Raw genomic sequence first — 19,678 nt, 5'->3', positions numbered from 1 at the left:
TTTCTTAATTGAATCATGACAACAAAATATTTTCAGGGAAAACGTGGGTTATTTTGAAATGCAGGCAGGTAAACAGTAGCACAGTACGGGATGGACGAACACGTCACAGAGAATGGCAAACAATGATGTTTCCAGTGTCATAAACAGCATTATTGCCATATCGCATAGTTTGAAACATACAGATATACTGGAAAACCTGAAAAGTGCTAGAAATGGAATGTGAATTATTTTCTTCAGAGTTTATTTGTAACTTTTTTTTGTTATTTTTTCTCTAATATAGTTAGGTAGTCACACCCACACACACGTACATACACGCACGAAAAGCAAGCGACTGGCACAGTCACCAAGAACACAGTAGTGCATTTAAACCTAAAGCTCACCACCGTCGTTTCAGTTGTAGCTCAATGTTGTGGCTCCATGGTAGATATCATACAAACAGTTGCATTAAATTGATCGACTCGATTTGAAGTAAGGCGGTGCGAACTAGGCTAGGTAAGCGAATGAACAAAAAAAACACTGTAAGTAGATCGATGAATGGCAGAAGAGTCCTAATTCAAATGACCCCATTGAAACCACGACTGCATTCTGTACATATCAATACTCTCTTTCTTTCTTTTCTTATTTCTCTCTCTCTCTCAACTGATAGGAGCAGTGTATTTGAGCGGACTGTAAACTCCTTTAGGCATAACTGTGGTGTTAAGGCCCTGGGGTTTAAGTGTTCAGCTCTCCTTGGCTGTGAGGGAAGATATTGACTTTCTTAAAGTCCGGATCATTTCTCTTTATCAGAAACATTAAAAATCCCCCCCATGCCTCCATACCGACACAATAAAACCCTCATCTTCTGTTTACCCCCACTACTCACAAAATGCTTCGTCCGAAACCGAGAAATGAATTGGAAAAGACATTTGTAGAAAAGGTCCTTTTGTCTATTTTGTAACTGATACATTTAAATTAGAGACAGGGAGCAGGGTGTTTATCTCTATGTATTATTGCTCATTCTGAAGCTGCTTTAGAAGAGCTTAAAGGAAGATAGTCCTGCATCGTGTCTTAGGAAACAAGTTCTGTGACGTTCACTGTCTTCATATGTAACAAAACATTCAACCTCTGGCCTAAGTTACAGTACATCAAGTTGTAAAGGTCCCAATTCCACTATGTACATCTGCACTATCTACACTTTCAATTTCAAAGAACAACCATCCACCTCCTAACATAAAAGTTGAAATGAAATAAAACACATTCAATTAACTCCACCTCGCAGTGTCTGGTAAGGTGATATCCAAATAAATGACAATATTGCACAGAACACATCTCTGTGATGGCTCCACATCGCTAATGGCTCCTTTAAATACATCATTGATTTTTTTTTTCTTCTTCCAGAGGCCATGTTGGATTTGAGTCGTTTTAAAGGGCCATAGAAAGGGGGGGACGGACGACTCTGGCCAGCTGATGGAACTGGGTTTGACCCCTCACATGTCGGCCAGGGTTAGGTTACTCCTGTAGTGCAGTAGGGGCATAGGGCTAAGAGTGGATGGGGCTGGACTGCTGGGTCGAGAAAGATGAAAAAAGGGGAGAGGGGGATTGAATTGATTTCCTCTGCGATGACAGCTCCAGTCAGGCTGGCACCAAGGCCCCCCCCCCCCACCACTGCCGCTGCCTGCCCCAGTCTCCACTGGCTGCTCATCATTCGCCCTCTGCAAAAGGCAGCCGCCGGTGTCATGTTCTGAGGGGTGTGTTCAACAATCCTATTCCATCTTCCCCAATTGTCGCTAAATCGTTTACGGGATCATTTTTCTGATAAATGCACACTTTTTGGGGAAAAGTCATTTTAAGGATTTTCTAGGTTTTCTTTATTATTTCTTTTTTTATATAGTCGTCTCCACTATTTGTCACATAACTACACTTAACATATCTATACCTAGTTCTCTATTAATGAATAGATGCATTTCTTCAGGACCCATCTTAAAGAATACTCTACCCATGGTATGTGTCGTTTATATGCATGTTATGTTATTGTTACTGACCTAGTACACACTGAGGATGTCCTGTGAGCTCTGGGTAAAACAGCGCAGTCACTGATGCCCCCCTTTGATCTGGCTCTGCTCTGGGAGTAAGCGAAGTGACTAGTCCCTGTCATGTGGCTCTAGTGAGTACAGTAGTTGGAGAGTTGAAGGCCGGCACCAGGTGACATCGGTCATGGATGCAGGGGGTCTCCAGAGAGAGGGGGGTCGGCCATGCCCCCGTGAATTCCCGTGGGATGGCTGGTGGTCCCATCCTCAGAGTTCCCTGAGGCGTCCGAGTCGATGCGGGAGCGTTTGAAGCGGCGGTCAGGGTACTGGCTGTTGTCAAAGGGCATGCGGTGGACACACAGGACATGGGTCTTCAGGTTGCCCTTCTGAGAGGCACCGTAGGAGCAGTATCTGCACTGGAATGGCTTCCGACCCCCCTGACCTCCCTGACCTCCGTGACCTCCGTGACCTGTGCGAGGACAACAAGAGAGAGGCAACAGTCAGTCACCTCATCATTACTCGGTATTACTTTACCAGAATGTAAAACGAGCTCTGTCACCGAGGCACTGAATATGACTGTACCGTCTGCCTACTACACAGTGCTTTAGCTTTAGTACCCTCCTGAGACGTGTCTTTAAAACTCTTTCAGTGCCCTCTCTTTTGATATGCATCTTCTAAGACGAGCAGCGGTGGTTCCCTCTGAACATTGCGGTGTTTGAGCGGTGTACTGCACAAGCTGTATTCTTCACCACTCCCAACAGTTGCACGCGCTCTCTCCAATTGGATCTGATCCTCACTGCAGCAAACACAATGGCCCCTTAATAGCCTGCGCTGTTTGTTTGAGCGATGTAGAAAACGTGCCCATCATAACCGACTTCACTTATCGCGCTCATCCAGCCGAGAGCAAACCCAGACACTTTTCTGTTGTACACCGCTTTCGGTTATTATTAATAACGGTACATTTTCTGTCATTCTTTTTTTTTTCTCCAATTCAATTTGAGATGCGGTAAATCAAATTAACAGAGTTTATAGACGCCGTGTAAGTGCAGGGAATGTAGAGAAAGTGAAAGAAGGATAGGAATTAAAGGTACACAAAACACATACACACTCACCGATACACTGTGTTGTCGCGAAGAGGCAGGATTTAGAGGCACGTTGTGTTTGCCATTCTAACGCTGGCTTTGGAGTCTCAGCGGCTTTCAAATATCACAATGTCTGCTCAGGACCCTACACAAAGGAGATTGCTACAAGTTTTTGTAGCTTTAGATGTTCCAGCTGTCGGAATGTTTCGATAAGCGAGCCGGCGACACACAATGAAGGCCACTTTTTATTCCTGTGCAGTTTAATTTCACACTCTCTTACGTTACGTTAAGTCCGAGAGGCAGAATATCTCATCCCATTTTACACTTAGGGGGGACCGAGTGTTGCCCCAAACAAGTCAACTCTATTCTTCTTCCCTTTTCTATTTCTCTATTTTTTTCGGCACTTTTAAAATAAACACAGATCAGTTCTAACGGTAAAGCGGTGGTCTATCCAATGTTACAAAAAAAAAGTACAATCTAGAACTTGAACAAACATAATGACGTTGACTGTCCTATATGAAGACAAAGGCAAGCTGGGTCTGAGATTACCAGAGCGATTCCACTCGTGCATAACACTGTAGGAATATGGTGCTTATCCTGGGTTGAATTGTAAACTAAATAGTTTCTTCCTTTCAAAAGAAGAATACACCCACCTTCCCTGCAGCATCTCTGAATGGTGTTGTTGAAATGAAGTGCGTCAGTCTGGCCTGTGTGTTCTGGGATTTACAGGGTGTTGGACAGAGGAATGACAGATGCCTGGACCCAGCTGCATGGAGAAAGCCATGCTTCTTAAGTTTCCATCTAATCCACCTACTCCGGCACACACTGCGATAACCCAAACAAATGGCCAGCGCACAAAGACACACCAGCACTGCCCGCATGGATTACGCCCAAGATGGTGGCCCTCGATTCACCCACCACCTCCCTCAGATATCAACACTTCTTCTGATTCTCCGGAGGGCTAACCCACACCTACTCACATCACCCACTTGAATCCCCTTACAGATCATACATCTGCACACAAACATGTTGGGATCTGCAAACCAGAATTGAGCTGTGTGTGTGTGTGTGTGTGTGTGTGTGTGTGTGTGTGTGTGTGCGTGCGTGCGTGCGTGCGTGCGTGTGTGTAGTCACACAATGGGTCAGCAGGTAGAACAGTGCTGACTGTACAGGAGAGGTTTTCCTTTTCCCCTTCATGACACACTCCGCTGGGCCATTGTGTGTGGAGGTGCTGAGTGACAAGAAACAGGAAAAATAGTTTTACCTCAGAAACCTCTCCCCCTCATTCCTTCTCTCGCTTTCTCGCTCCTTTTCTTTCTCGCATTTCACTCCCTCTGTCTTTCCATCTTTCCATCTCTTTCTCACTCTCGTTCTCTTTCTATCCCTCTCTCTCTCTCTCTCTCTCTCTCTCTCGTATGTGTCCAGAGACTGTTCAAAACCCAACCCAAAGCTTTATCTGAAAAGAAAGAGAAAACATTGGTCTTGTTTTCATTAGTGTGGCATTATCTAGGTCTCCTAATTAACACCCAAAGGCCTTGAGCGTAGAGATCAGAGGGAACGGGAGGGAGGGGGGGGGCTGGGTTACTACCACATGACTTCTTCAAACAACCCACTGTATCTACTCACTCTGCCCGCGCCCCCTACTTACCCCTCAGCCCTCCCTCCTTCACGCCTCGGAGAAGAGAAAGGCAGTAGGAGACCGCCCTCAATCCCCTTCACTCTCACCTCCTCCTCCTTTACTTCCACCTCCTCACCCCTCCCTCGCCAGCCTCTCTACTGCTGGGTGGCAGCAGATGGGTACTGTAGCCCGCTCCTTTTGACCCCTCCCTAGCTAACAGAGATGTGTTGGATGCTGTCTGTGGTGAAGCGGATGGAGCAGGGCGCTCTCTGATCATGTTTCCACGCAGAGAGGGAAGTAAGAGAGATCCATGAGGTGCTGCTATGATCCTATCTCTCTCCTCTATTGCCATAGCCCTTATTTCCCCCTCTCCACTCAAACATCTCTCTCTCTCTCTCCTAGTGAACGTCGGAGTGTAACAGCACTACGACTGCCTCCCTCTGGTGGCTCCCTCGATGATCCACACGGGAACAGCCTATAGACAAACCAGTACGCGCACATTGACCAAAGCATTCTCACACACATACGTTCAAACACACAAATCTGTTCACAAACACGCACATGAACGTACACTAAAAATGTTCACATGTACACGAAGCCAACACACAGACACACACTCTCCCACGACATTGCCTTGGCACGTAATCAAAACCACTCTTATATAAACTCCATCTGATGCCAGTGCTACCATCTGTGAGAGAGCACTCCTCACCTACGTCTGTAGGCAGGAAGCCCCTCTCCCCGAAGCCTGACGAACAGAGCGAGTGTGTGTGCGAGTGTGTGCGAGGGTGTGAAGAGAGAGGGGAAAATGATTCATTTGCAGACTGCTTGTGATTCGCTCATATATTGTTATAGCAGCTCATCAGCACATGACGAATCCCCAGGCCCTGCACAGCAGAAAGAAGCTGCTGGGCTTCAGCACTTTCAGCGTGTATCTCTGTGTATGTGCGTCTGTGAGGGTGTGTGTGTGTGTGTGTGTGTGTGTGTGCGTGTGTGTGTATGTGTGTGTCCATGTAAATATGTGTGTGTGAACATTCCTGTGTGTGTGTGTGTGTGTGTGTGTGTTGGCACCTGACAGACTGCAGAACCTCTAATGACTTTCAGATGCTCACAAACAGTCATTCTACCCTCAGAATGAAGGGAAAAGGCTATGGGGGGGGGGGGGGGGGGGGGGGGCTAGTCTGTCTCATTTCCACCCAGTGTGTTATTAAGGGTTTAGAAGCATGACACACGTTACAGGTACTCTAACATGCACTCTCTTACAGACTGCACTATACACTTTGACCAGTTATCTCATTGGTGTGATAGGGGAGAGCGGGGCATGTTGAGTTATTGTGTTTACTCAGCATCACCACGTCAAGGGAAATATGGTATGCTTTCTAACGAAGATATCTACATACACGTTAGGATGTTGCGTATCGGTGGAAGTAATCAGAACCGTTTTGAAAACGTAGCTTGTCCAACAAAAAAAGTGTTCTCTTGGCACAACTTACCCCGGGTATGGGGTAAATTGAACATAGGGACAGGGTAAGCCTTGGGGTAAGATGTACTTGAGGCTACTAAGACCATGAAACCGGTCCATAAGATTTCTGTTATATTCAGCAAGCTCAGACTCCATGTTGTCAGACAGTGGTGCCTCTGCTACTCTGTCGTAGACTCTCAGGTACACATTAGTTCTCTCTTTTGTCAACGTACCTCTTCAGTGTCCTTCAGTCTATTTTTTCATCCCTTGCTGCTGCTCCAATGGACTTCTTCCCTTCTCTCACATCCTTGGCTGGTCTTTCAAGAACCTTAAGGCGAGCTAGATCCCTGCGTGTTTTACATTTGTACACACAGGGCACAATACAAATGCAGTAGCGTGACTTTATATGCATAATAAATTGCAAAAATACTATGCATATTATGCATAAAACTGACCAAATGTGATCATCATTTGTATGGGGTATGTTGAGCCATTGGCTCAACTTGCCCTTTGCCAAATGAAACAATTTACCCCAAAGCAACCATTTGACTATATTAGCGCACACAGCTACAATGATACACTTTCATGCTAGGTTTAGGATCTCATATTGTAGCTTACAGATATCCGAACTGATGTATAAAACACTCTTAAAACGATCTAATTTGGTTTAGATACAAGCATCATGAAACCTATGAAACACAATACATTAATTTGGCATTGTGAAAATCTTTTTGACCTACTGTAACTTGCTTACCAATTTTCCCATGTGGTTTCTTCCTTCAGACTCCGTGAAAGGATGACTTATTCCTAATTATATGGTCACATGATTAATTTTGTATATGGTTTACTGGAAAAGAAGTGGTGTCTCAACAACCTCATTGCACAATCCCCCCCCCACTTAGCCTTCCCTTTAGCCCTCCCACTTCCTTTTGCTCAATCCCGTGAGCCCCATCGAGTCATAGTGTTATCCCAATTAAACTTTGAGCGAGGCGTAGTGCCTTTTCAGCCCTCTAGTTGGCTCTCCAAACAAAGCGAATCGAAATGCAGACTTTCTATCAAGTGTTTCCCAAAATTCCCATGAAGCTCTGTTACCCAACCCTGGAGAGTTGCTTTAAGAGTATTGTCTGACAAAAATACTAGAATTGAAGCAAATATTAGTCATTTTTACTTCATAATGAATCATACGAAAAAAAATTACAGTTAAGAGGAATATGTTAGTTAATGTAGAGACAAATGATTATGCATATTTCTTTGTCACAAATTGCTATTTAACAAGCTATCTGACTAGCTAACATTAGCCAGCTAGCTATACATTTAGATTGCTATATGAGCGTTTGACATTTGTATGAATTGTAATTTGTGTTGTTTAAAGGGATATTTCACCCAAATTACAAAATTGCATATTGGTTTCCTTACCCTCTAAGCACTATGGTCAAGGCAAGACAGCAATCCATGCTTTGGTTTAGTTTCCCTGGCACTGTTTCCAAATACTAACGTTTAGCATTTGTGGCACAAATCCCATTCAATTCCTGGTACCGATATTAGCATTTTCCACACATCATGTCCAAATCATCCAAAAGTATCTCCAACTGATTGTGAAGCTCAACAAAGTCCCTTATAGATTTGAACATGATACGGGGAAAATGCTAATATCAGTACCAGGGTTATGGGGAGGTATTGGGATTGAGCCTAAATCTAGAAATACATTTGGGATTTGTGCCACAAATGCCAAAACGTTTTAGCATGTGTGCTAAAAATGCACCAAGGAAACAAAACAAACGCACGGATTGCTGTCATACCTTGTCCATAGACTGCTTACAGGGTAAGGAAACCAATGTGTAATTTTGTAAATGGATGAACTATCCTATTAATGTTTTAGGGACTCCTGAGCAAACCAGCAAACCAGGCTTTCATCTTGTGAAACCCAGTGGCTGTAAGTGGATGCATTTACTGCAAATTGAATGAGCAATTTTGTAAGCTTGCCTTGCTGTTCATAAAAAGAAAATCGAAGTCAATCACTTGTCAGTGTTCTTTATTGTGGCTAGTAATGTCAACGTTAGAGATTGAAGATATTTGTCATTTAATGCAGCCGAAGTAACGTACTAACTATTTTCTTACTTATTGTGTAGTGGAGGATAAAAAATATCTGTATGCCTATGGATGTGTAGCTATGTCGCCAATCTGTGTACGGACCCTTACACTTTTGGTATAAATATTAGTGCAGAACAGTGGTTTTAATTGCTTCCACTGGTTAATCATGACTGAGTGAAGGAAATGCGACTGTTACATGTCAAATTGCCATTATGTAACGAATGTTCCTGCTTCAATACTACTCCACGTTGAACCACAGCCACAGCAGCCAGAATATGGCGACATTATGGCACATTGTTGTTTTGCAGTTCTCATTTGTTGCTCATATGGTAAGTACATATTATTTGCACGAGACATATAAGGAAAGCTATTCCTGCCGTCATTACAGGCATTGTGGAAATACACGAGGCTCGTAGTCAATGAATTGCATGGTAGGCTAACCTTTGGCGGCTTTTGCTGTGTGCGAGTGACGTCCCATTCCTCATGGTTATTTACCTCTCCCTACCACTAGTTGCTTTGTTTTTGAGGGACACTTGAAAACGAGGGGGAGGGCTAAGGGGAGGTATTGGGATTGAGCCTAAATTTAGAAATAAAGAATGGCACAAGTAAAGTTTACCAAACCGAACCTTTTTCACTTATATTAGAGAAATGTTGTCGCCAACTTTAAAATAGCCTTTTTATGTTGCTGTATAAAAGGCCACATGGGTTCTTCCTTCACAAACTCCATGAAATGACAACCTCTTCCTAAATATTTGGTCACATGATTAAATTGTGTATGGTTTCCAAGAAACAAGGGGTGGCACAACTAATCATTTTGACACGACTTAACGTCACTCTCCCCTAAGTGTAGAAATATTGAATGGCACAAGTAAAGATAACCAAGCCAACCATTTTTACTTGTATTAGGGAAACCTTGTCGCCAACTTTAAAATAGCCATTAAAAATGGTATCCACGAGTTTATCTGACTCTGGGGAAGTAGATAAAAGTCCTCATTGCCAAAATCCCAAAATATCACTTTGAGGAAAGCAATACATTTCTTTGGGATGTAAAGAAAAAAACATGTGAACTGTTAATGTACAGTATAAGGAAACATACAGTATCCCTATACGTAAACATATGTGATGACAGAATTATGTGTATGTTTGTGTGTTGCCGTGGATATGTACAGAATGTGAGTGACAAACAGAGAAAAAATGACGGTGTTCGAGTCCCTATAGGAGACACATACCGAGAGAGGTGAGCGTGTGTGTTTGTGTTTGTGTATGGGTTTGAGAGAGAGTGTTGTGTATCAAAGAGTAGCGCTATGCTCCATTCCTCTGAAGAAGGGGGAAAAAATTGGAGTTGTGTCTGGGGAGAGAGAGAGCCACAGAAGGTGTGAGCAGTAAAAATGTGATGCACCATCTGTCGGCCAATAATAACCTGCGTGTTGTAAAGGCTCAGAGTTTAGTCAGCAAACAGCACTCCCAATCACCCAAGTACCACCTCACACTCCATGTCCAGCCTATACATCTATACCCCCTTATCCTGACCTGTAACCCTGGCTGGGGCATCCTACGCATCATTTCTAAGCGTTACAGTACACTTAGAAAAAAAGGGTTCCAAAAGGGTTCTTTGACTGTCCCCATAGGAGAACAGTTTTTGGTTCCAAGTAGAAACTTCTCTGGAAAGGGTCCTACATGGAACCCAAAAAGGTTCCACCTGGAACCAAAAGCGTTCTACCTGGAACCAGAAAGGGTTTTCCAAAGGGTTCTTCTATTGGGACAGCCGAAGAACCCTTTTAGGTTATAGATAGTACCTTTTTTTCTAAGAGTGTACTTTCGAGCTGGGCGATATGGACAAAGATACTTATTGCAATAAATTGCTTGAATTGATGCGATAACAGTAAATAGAACGATAAGTTTATAACAACAAGAAGAAGACGAGTAGGCGGACAGTACGTTGCAATAAACTTTCAACTTTATTACAACTTTATTACAACTTTCAACTTTATTACAACTTTATTACAACTTTATTACAACTTTCAAGTTTATTACAACGTACTGACCGCTTACTCGTCTTCTTCTTGAATTACCTGTCATTTAGGGGCCTACCTTCCCACTGCCCTCATCTAATATTAATGTTCACCACAGTTGTCCCATTAACAATCACCCATATTCAGTGGTGCAAAGTACTTAAGTAAAAATACTTAAGTAGTTAAGTAGTTTTTTGTGGTGTCTGTACTTTACTTTACAATTCATCTTTTTCACAACTTTTACTTTTACTTCACTACAATCCTAAAGAAAATAATGTACTTTTCACTCATTTTCCTTGACACCCAAAAGTACTCGTTACAACTTGAATGCTTAGCAGGACAGGAAAATGGTCCAATTCACACACTTATCAAGAGAACATCCCTGGTCATCCCTACTGCCTCTGTTCTGGCGGACTCACTATACACAAATGCTTAGTTTGTAAATGATGTCTGAGTGTTGGAGTGTGACCCTGGCTGTCAAATAATAATAATAATAAGGAAATTGTGTCGTCTGGTTTGCTTAATATAAGGAATTTGATGTATAGCATTTACTTTTGCTCAAGTATGACAGTTGAGTACATTTCCACCACTGTACTTAAGTACATTTAAAACCAGATACTTTCAGACTTCTACTCAAGTAGTATGTTTTTAATTTTTTATTTAACCTTTGTTTAACTAGGCAAGTCAGTTAAGAACAAATTCTTATTTACAATAACGGCCTACCCCAGCCAAATCCGGACGATACTGGGCCAATTGTACGCCGCCCTATGGTACAATCACGGCCGGATGTGATACAGCCTGGATTCGAACCAGGGACTGTAGTGACACCTGTTGCACTGATATACAGTGCCTTAGACCACAGTGCCTTAGACGTCTGCGCCACTCGGGAGTATTTTACTGGGTGACTTTCACTTTTACTTGAGTCATTTTCTATTAAGGTATCTAAAATGTATTTCATTTCAAACGTCACATTTCTCTAGTATAGGCTACTTATTGTAATGAACTATATCAGCAAAATGCCTGCGATAGGTGATCGGTACGGTCGGGGTCGATAATGTTTGGTTTATCGTCCCAGGTCTACGTTACAGTAGCGTCCATTCATCGGTGGCATGGATCCGTAAACATCAGACAGGAAAATGTAATGGCTGGGAAAAAGCATTAGAATGTCTACCCCAGGGATCATCAACTAGATTCTGCCGTTGGCCGTTTTTTTCTTGAGTGGATGGTCATGGGGCTGGAACATCATTACAAATGATTTGTAGACTGCAAATTGACCACACAAAGCCATACCAGATATAATATTTGACTAAAACATCATTTCAAACCTTGCTTACATTTGTATATGAACACGTGTCTCTCTATTATGCGTGGAAATACTTGGGAACAGACTTCCAAAATGTAAATCACTTGGAGCTGATTTCCTGGTGCTTTTACAGTCTTTTATGTCCATCAATGAAAATGACCCAAAATGAATAATAATATTTTATTTTTGCACAGAAAACATTGGGGGCCAAATAAAACCACCCGAGGGCCAAATTCGGCACACGTGCCACCAGTTGGGGAACCCTGGTCTACCCTACTCAAACATTAAAGACCTATAATTTTTACTCTGATTCAAGGTACATGTCTATTGATTTACCAAAAATATTTGTATTTACATCCAAAGCCCTGGAGGGATTGACTTTTCCACAGTATTAAGAGGTTTCAGAAGTCTGTGTGTGTTGATGTAAAATTGGGCTGAGGTTCGGGGAATAGCGATCTGGTCTATTTCTCTGGTTAACTAGAAAAACCAACACACACATAACACTAAGGAATACACTTATGGAGAGGCAGAGGGGAGGGGGTGTTGATGCATCAAAGAAAGCTAAAAAGTAGTCACTGGGGATTCAGTCCCATGTTAAATACTGAACTAGATTATTAATTGCTGTACCAGAAGGAGCTGTTAATAAGTTCCTCAAAATAGTGAGTATTTCTATCTCTCTCTCACCCACTCTCTCCTTCTTTGTCTCTATTCCACTAAAACAGTTGTTTTCCTAGTGTCTGTAGATGCCATTCAGCTAGGACCATAAACCCCATACTGTAAGGTCAAACTTCTCCAGTGGTCAGAGCCTCTGTACCTGCACCTGCAGTGTCAGTGTCCTCTCTGTTGAGCAGACACAAACCGGGTCCTCTCCCACTTGTGATTGGCTGAGGACTGTTGGGGCTCAAGGGTACGGGGCAGTAAATTCATCATGTGATGATGGCCTGTATGTCAGCTTGTCTCAGCAAGCGTGCGTGCGTGCGTGTGTGTGTGTGTGTGTGTGTGTGTGTGTATGGGCTGACCTGTCACTACAGACAGCTAATAGATGTCCAAGTCTGTAAGAGTGTGGGCTACAGTCTCTGTGTGCTTGTGTACGGGAAACGGAGAAGATAGAAACAATAAAAAAGAGAGGGAGCGAAAAAGAGTTCATTCGGACTAAAAGGTAATAAACCACTCATACGGCAGATAAGCCTTGTGGAAACTTCCTGTTGACCTTCTAGAAAGGATTAAAAAAGAAGGCTGATAAAAAGACGAACCCGTGTCAAAAAGGAGCGTTATGACTGAAGCAGTGGCTAACAGAGAACAGAGAGTGATGTGTGTGTCAGGCTAACCGTGGGAGCTGAACAGCCAGAGGAGACAGTGTCCTAAACAGAGCAGATCATGTCAGCTCGCCCCGATACATGCCAGGTGCTGCTCAAGGCCTCTGAGCCAATTAAGAAAAAAGAAAAAAAACAACAGAAGAGAGGACGAATAAAAACATCACACTTCCCATGGGCTCAGGAACAGAGGAGGGCCGGGATGGAAAAGTTGCCGTATGGAGTAAGTCCCCTACAAGGTGCTCATATCGCCGCAACATGATCTATCTCTCTCCTATGGCAGACATTACAAGGGCAACCCGGTCTCTGGCTGTCACAAACATGTTCCCAGCACAGCTAAGTGGTCTGCGGGTATCAATAACAGTCACTGTGTTTCCAAGGCAAGAGGACTGGGCTGAGAGTTATTGGAAAGCACCATTCTTAATACAGTCCGTTATGATGAATATACGTACCTTTCTCAGTGACGACCAGGTTTAGAACAAGATCAAGACTTCACTTCCCTCTGTGAGATCGGGTTGTATTTTCAGCGTGTGATCTGCAATGTGTTACACGGTATAAATCTGGCGAAGCTTTATTTCCTGCAAAGCTTAAATTTCTTGGCTTATTTTTTCTGGCATAACTTTTTAAACCTTATCGTCAGTGCTTTCCCCCATGCAAGCTTTGCCTGTCCTTATCTCTCTCTGTCCTCCTCCTCCTCCTCCTCCTCCTCCTCCTCCTCCTCCTCCTCCTCCTCCTCCCTTCTCTTATTTTCCTTCCATCCTTCTCTCTTCCCTTTGCTTGGCCTCTCTCTTCTCTCTTCCTCTCAGAGAGAGAGAGAGCCCTATTTGTCTGCTTTAAGTGAAATCACTCAATTCTCAAAAGTCAGTGGGGGACTTTGGAAAGGGGAGGGCCAGGAGAGGGCCACCTCCAAATAAGTTCCATTAATCACAAGGCAGAGTCTAATGTAACTAATATTTTACAATTAGAGGAGACAAGATGGAGCTAAAAGCCATCTATCTCCCTTACACCACATGATCATCGATTCATAAGCCAGAGCCTGAGACTAGCACAGAAACACATTTACCAGGAAACAGGAGGCCAGGGGACTGTGTGTTTGTGTGTGTGTGTCTCTCTCTCTCTGTGTGTGTGTGTGTGTGTGTGTGTGTAGAGAGATATTACTCTACACTCTACAGTACATACAGTACAACATAAACAGCATTTCAGTGTACTGTAAATATGCAGGGATTGTCTAAACTGATTGAGCAGAAGAGATGACGTTATGTGGTGAGATGACCAGTGTGTGTCTGGATGTGGGTGTGTCTGGATGTGGGTGTAGATGGGTGTGGGTGTGTATGGGTGGGTGTGTGTTTATTATTGAACAGCGTTACAGTTTAGGCTTAGAATCCCAAAAGAGTACCGGTATTTCTCAGATTGAAATAACTTAACGTTACAATCTCCCTGTCTATGAGGATAGTGCCAAGCACAGTCTGAGAGGCCCAGACTGTACAACCATGTTTATGCTTACAGATGGGTAGCATTCAAACGACAGATCATAATAACTAGCACCTTCATCAGCATATATTTTCAACATTAAATAGACTTGGTTATTCTACACTGTGGTTGCGGGGTTGATAACGTTGGATCAAATTGCTCAGAACAAAAGGTGCAATTTATTGTAGAATTCATTTTAATTATTATGTATTTATTTTATTGTTATTCTATGATACTATTGTCGTAAGTCAGTCCTTTCAGTGCAATGTGAAAACAAAGGCAGAGGGGAGCTAGTTGCCTCCTGATGTGGTAAAAGCTGGTCTTTAGCTCTCTCTAGTGGCCATGGTGGAGCAGTGCATAATGCAGAGACGCCTGCAACATGGAGGCCTGTGAAATTAACCACAGCTGAACAAATGAGCGCAAAGACAGGTTCAACTGGAGGTCACCATCTGCCCAGTTACAACTGCTGGCACACTTGAACGGAGCCGCACCATCATCTTAAGCACATCAATCGCCGCTGCACACATTGCAGCACAATATGGCGTGAAAAGGAAAGAGGAAATGGATGCAGAGAGAGAGAGGAAGAGAGAGAGACAACGGCAAGATGAGAGATGTGAGAGAGGGAAAGAAACGAAATGAAGGGAGAAGAAATGTTCATCAAGCTCTGAACAGGGTCATGAGGCAAACTGATGACGTGTCACAGATCATCAAGCAATGAAAAGACATAAGAGCAGAATCGAATGAAAAAAGACCTGATGTGTTCTTTAATCAGTGACACGTGCACGATCACATTCACAGTAGGTGAACACACACACACACAGTAATATCCTGGTTTTGATTAGGGACTGTCTGATTTGTAATCATACAAAACATCCTTCCTTTAAACACTATTTAGTTTGAGGCGGCAGGTAGCCTAGCGGTTTAGAGTGTTGGGCCAGTAACCGAAAAGTTTCTAGATCGACTCCCTGAGCTGACAAGGTAAAAATCTGCCGCTCTGTCCCTGAACAAGACAGGTAACCCACTGTTCCTAGGTCGTCATTGTCAATAACAATGTGTTCTTAACTGACTTGCCTAGTTAAATACATATTTTTTTAATTAAAAAAAATTATCTTCCAGAGACAGAAGGAGAAAATAATTATGTGAAATGGTTACTTTCTACGGATGTGAGTTTTATTAGGACCAGATTCCGTGCATCACAAGCGCCCCCACATCTGGTGCAGTGCAGCTGATCCGTTTAAAAATTCGTCAGGCATTGACCTGGGCCTCTTCCCAGCAGGCTCAGCAGCCGCTGGGTCCTGACGTTAGGTTAACTCAAATATGGATCCCATCAACCAGACCTGGATCAGGTTTCAGCCTGTACCACCAAAGAGGAGGAATAAAAACATAAAATACTTCCCCTTGAAAAACATCCCAGACTAGAACTAGGGGAACAAAGCGGACTTGAGTGACGTGTACTTTTGATGTGGGTAAGGAAGTTTTATGTTTTTGAATGTGTTCGTACTGTTACTTTCCTGCCTATGACATTGCTATGGGAAATGGAGAGATTCCTTAGATGAGATGAACACGGTCTCAGGGGGTTGGAAGGTGCAGCACCCTCCAGCTTGGTAATGGACCTGTGAAAAATTATATCACAGCACTATCTGTCTTAGATCACACACACACACACACACACACACACATACACACACTAACCAATTACACACAATATGTCCAAAACAACTTTGCGTGATGGATAGACTAGAAAAAAAAGAAACAAGGAGAAGAGCAATTATTTGCCCACCGTGAAATAAGACTGGATGGTGTTTTGGAATTAACAATACATTGGCCTAAGGGCACAGGGCTACAGTTAGCAACACCATAACTTGTCATCTGAGCTGTCATGGAACAGGCCAGTTTGGTGCTACACGGTCAGCTCTGTAGTCAGTCAGCACTGTATCCCCTCTGGCTACTTCCTTGTACAGCACTTAACAGTGAAGTCAGGGAGAGGGGAGAAAGATACATCATTTATATTGCTCATCATTCAGCGCAATATAACAAGCGCTTCACCAACAACAGTCAAGAGAAGTGTTCTCAGCTGAACACTGATCTTTCTTTCGGCGTGTGTGTGTGTGTGTGTGTGTGTGTGTGTGTGTGTGTGTGTGTGTGCGTGCGTGCGTGTGCGTGTGTGTCTGTGTCTGTGTGTGTGTGTGTGTGTGTGTGTGCGCGTGTCTGTGCGTGTCTGTGTGTGTGTGTGTGTCTGTGTGTGTGTGCGTCAGACGGGATGTGGTCCATTGTGGGTCTCCCTGGTTTACATGAGTGTGTAAACCATTTTCAGTTTGCTTGTAGCTGAGTGCGTTAGGGGTGGAAGCTGATGGCTAGGCCTATACTCATGTGTGTATATATTTTAGAGCACAAAACTATCTGAGTTTGCATAGGACAGTTCTCCATCCAATGCAGTGAGGTGACTTTGTTGATTGTGGTTTGATGACAATATCATATAGGCCTACCACAATTAGTTTGTATTGTAGCCTATTCAACAGTATGAGCATAGTCCATGAAGCTCTGAGATAAAGGACTAGACTGGAAATGGAATAGTTTTGAGGGAGTGACATATTCAGACTATCGTTCACTCAACACTGGCATTTTGATGTTTTATTTTCTCCTAAGTGACTGTTATCCTGTGGGGGAAAAAAAGAAACAATCCATCGCTCGACAACAATCCGTTATAGTTTGAATACATTTTATTTTTATTATAAGTACAGTTCAGTAGTTACAAAACGAAGCATCTGCCATGAGAATACAGCAAACAAAAGGTTTTCAGCTCACAAGACAGGTTCGTACGTGGAATGCTCTTATACCGGTTCAGAGAGAGCCAGGTAGTTAATATTAACCTCTCAGGTATACAACCACACAACGGAGAGAAGGGGAGCGAGGGCATCACTATGGGACTGACCGGGCCCTCTGATTGGTTAACTCAGACCCAGTCCCACAATCCACTTCTCAGCACCCTGTTTAATTCCCTACAATACCACTTTTTGTTTTAATTTCTCGTCCTTTTTTTCCCCCCTTCATATTTTGAAATTGGGAATTCTAAAGTCAAGAAAAGCAAATTAAAAACAGGCTTTTTTTTTGTGTGAACCCGATGTGGAATTTGAGCATCGATCATCACTCTGCTTTAGTAACAAACAGTATGTAAATGATGACCACACAGGTGACTTGCATGCCTTGGGTTGGCACTATGGTAACATTTTTGTCAAAGCCATGTACTGTAGTCCTTCAAACTGAAAATGTACTGTATATATGTGCACTGTACATACCCCATTAGAATTCTCAGGGTTCACAAGAGGACATAGAAACATTTCACAATGTCAAGGGACACACAGACACACACACCTTCATTGTAGTTAGTTAGCTAGTTTTGTACTGTATAGATTTGATTTATAATACTATCACAGTGCAAAATACTTTTGGAAAAAAAGAAAAAAAAATCCTTCTATGCATAATGTATGATGTGTATATGGGCATATGTTTGGAGCACATGAGTAGATTGTCAATCTTTTTCTTTTTTCTTTGAAATGTAGAAGGCAAAAAAGTACAGTACTTGGGGGAAAAAATGGATCAACCCTAAGGCCTACCATCTAAAACAACTAGCTTTGTCGATGCAACAACGGATGACTGTATCTAAGGCTAGACAATATTTGTTTTTCCAGTTTTTTCTGCATTTTTTTTTTTTAAGTAAATACATCAAACCGTTTCAGTAGTCAGTAACACTTTGCAACATTGATTGGTGGCAGTATCTTACAAACATTTGCAACACTATAGTCCTTGAAGTCAATAAGAGAGATGAAAAGGGGAGAAAATACAATCCCGTTTTGTTTTTGATATCTTCTCTTCAAGCTCTATGTTTACCTACAGGACAAGGTCGTGTAAACTAGTTATTACCGTCACTTCAACACTTTCTGCTCTTCACAAACAACGTTTTTTTTGTGTTTTTTGTTGTTGTTGCTACTTCTCTCTTTTTACATTTAGTTTCTGAGCATCTACAGGCTCTGTGATATAGAGCAAGAAAAGAGTCTTCACTTCAGTCCTGTTTCTGTTATGGGGAGGGGGTGGGGTGAGGATCCTCAGTCCTCTGTCCATCATCACACCTTACTGTATGTACAATGCTCAGGCTGTCTCTTCTCGTTGTCACATCTACTAACATCCCAATCATATCTGAAAACTACTGCTCTCTCTTAGTTAGCTAGCACAGGAAAAGATTGTCAGAGAATGTCATACTTCTGGTTTAGTTTTTTAGTTTTTCCTTTTTCTTCTCCCTGTTAGTTCGTTTTTGACACGCAGAGCATTGGGCCCTAAAACAGGGTAGAAAATAGCAACTAAAATGTGCGTGGAAATAAGTGTGCTTGGTCTCCGTAGATGGTTGGTCTGGTCAAAAGGAGCGTGTTAAGCTACAGCTCCAGCTGGACAAGAGTGGGAATGGTACAGTCCAGGGACAATACCATTACTGTGATCCAGGGGTCATTGAATACCTGTCTTTGTACTGGGTCTGATAGGAGAGAGAGAGAGAGTCTGTCTGTCGTACAGGTGAAGCACAGATCAGCACAACAGTTCAGTCTGAATATTATCTTCTTTTTTTTTGTCAACAATGATGGACGCCATCTTGGATCAAGGAATGTGTCATAGTAGGGGCGTGTTAGGGACTGTCATTTAGCAGGTAGTTTCATCAAAAACATCAAATCAAAGAAGAGACATGAAGAAGACAGAAGATGGAGGGAGGAGTCATCCATGAGAGGACAGGAAACAGAACGGTTAAAGTCGCTGTCTGTCTGTCACTTTGCTGAGCGTCACATCCAGTGGCCTCTACAAGTCATTTCAGCAGGTCTGTCTCTCAGTCTCCTCTCCATCCTCACACAGGGCAGAAACACTCCTTCATAGTTCCTTTTGAATGACTTCTCTTGTTTGATCGTAGCATGTTTTAAATAAAGTCTTTGATATAGTGTGTTCCTTCATCACCACCATCATCATCATCACGTTCCTGCCTTGCTCCAGCCGGGTGCTCGGGCCGGAGTTAGTCTCTGTTAAGAGAGGCTGCGTCGTGCGTCTCAGTGTCAGCTAGGTTAGGCAGCGCGAGGTTAGGGTCGAGGGTCAGCGCGGGGCCCAGGGCTCCATGGCCTTCCTCCTCTCCTACCCACAGATGAACTACAGTTAAGAGAACAAACGCAGATTAACAAGACTGCCCCCGGACCCCACCACAGCCACAACACAACCATTCTGACACTAAACATAGCATAGCAGTTATACACACAAAATGGCCACCTCTTACTGTAACAAACATCACAAAG

At 43.0% G+C, this 19,678-nt stretch overlaps 1 protein-coding gene across 5 annotated transcripts in view; it reads right to left on the bottom strand.

Annotated features, from left to right (window-relative positions):
• Positions 1-1,823: 1,823 nt before the first annotated feature.
• The window catches only part of znf536 (zinc finger protein 536), a 183,489-nt gene continuing 165,634 nt past the window's right edge, over positions 1,824-19,678 (bottom strand). For 4 of the 5 annotated variants that reach the window (XM_029721873.1, XM_029721877.1, XM_029721874.1 and 1 more), the window contains one exon: positions 1,824-2,475. In XM_029721873.1, coding sequence (XP_029577733.1) covers positions 2,192-2,475 — 284 coding nt within the window. In that variant the 3' untranslated portion in view covers positions 1,824-2,191. Of the gene's footprint in view, positions 2,476-17,059; positions 19,536-19,678 lie in introns of those variants that run through there. The other variant, XM_029721878.1, reaches the window with a different exon arrangement.

The sequence above is a fragment of the Salmo trutta genome, chromosome 29 (genome assembly GCF_901001165.1).
Source record: "Salmo trutta chromosome 29, fSalTru1.1, whole genome shotgun sequence".
Classification (NCBI taxonomy): domain Eukaryota; kingdom Metazoa; phylum Chordata; class Actinopteri; order Salmoniformes; family Salmonidae; genus Salmo; species Salmo trutta.
The sequence above is the reverse complement of the archived record's forward strand: the minus strand, read 5'-3'. Positions and strand labels throughout refer to the sequence as shown.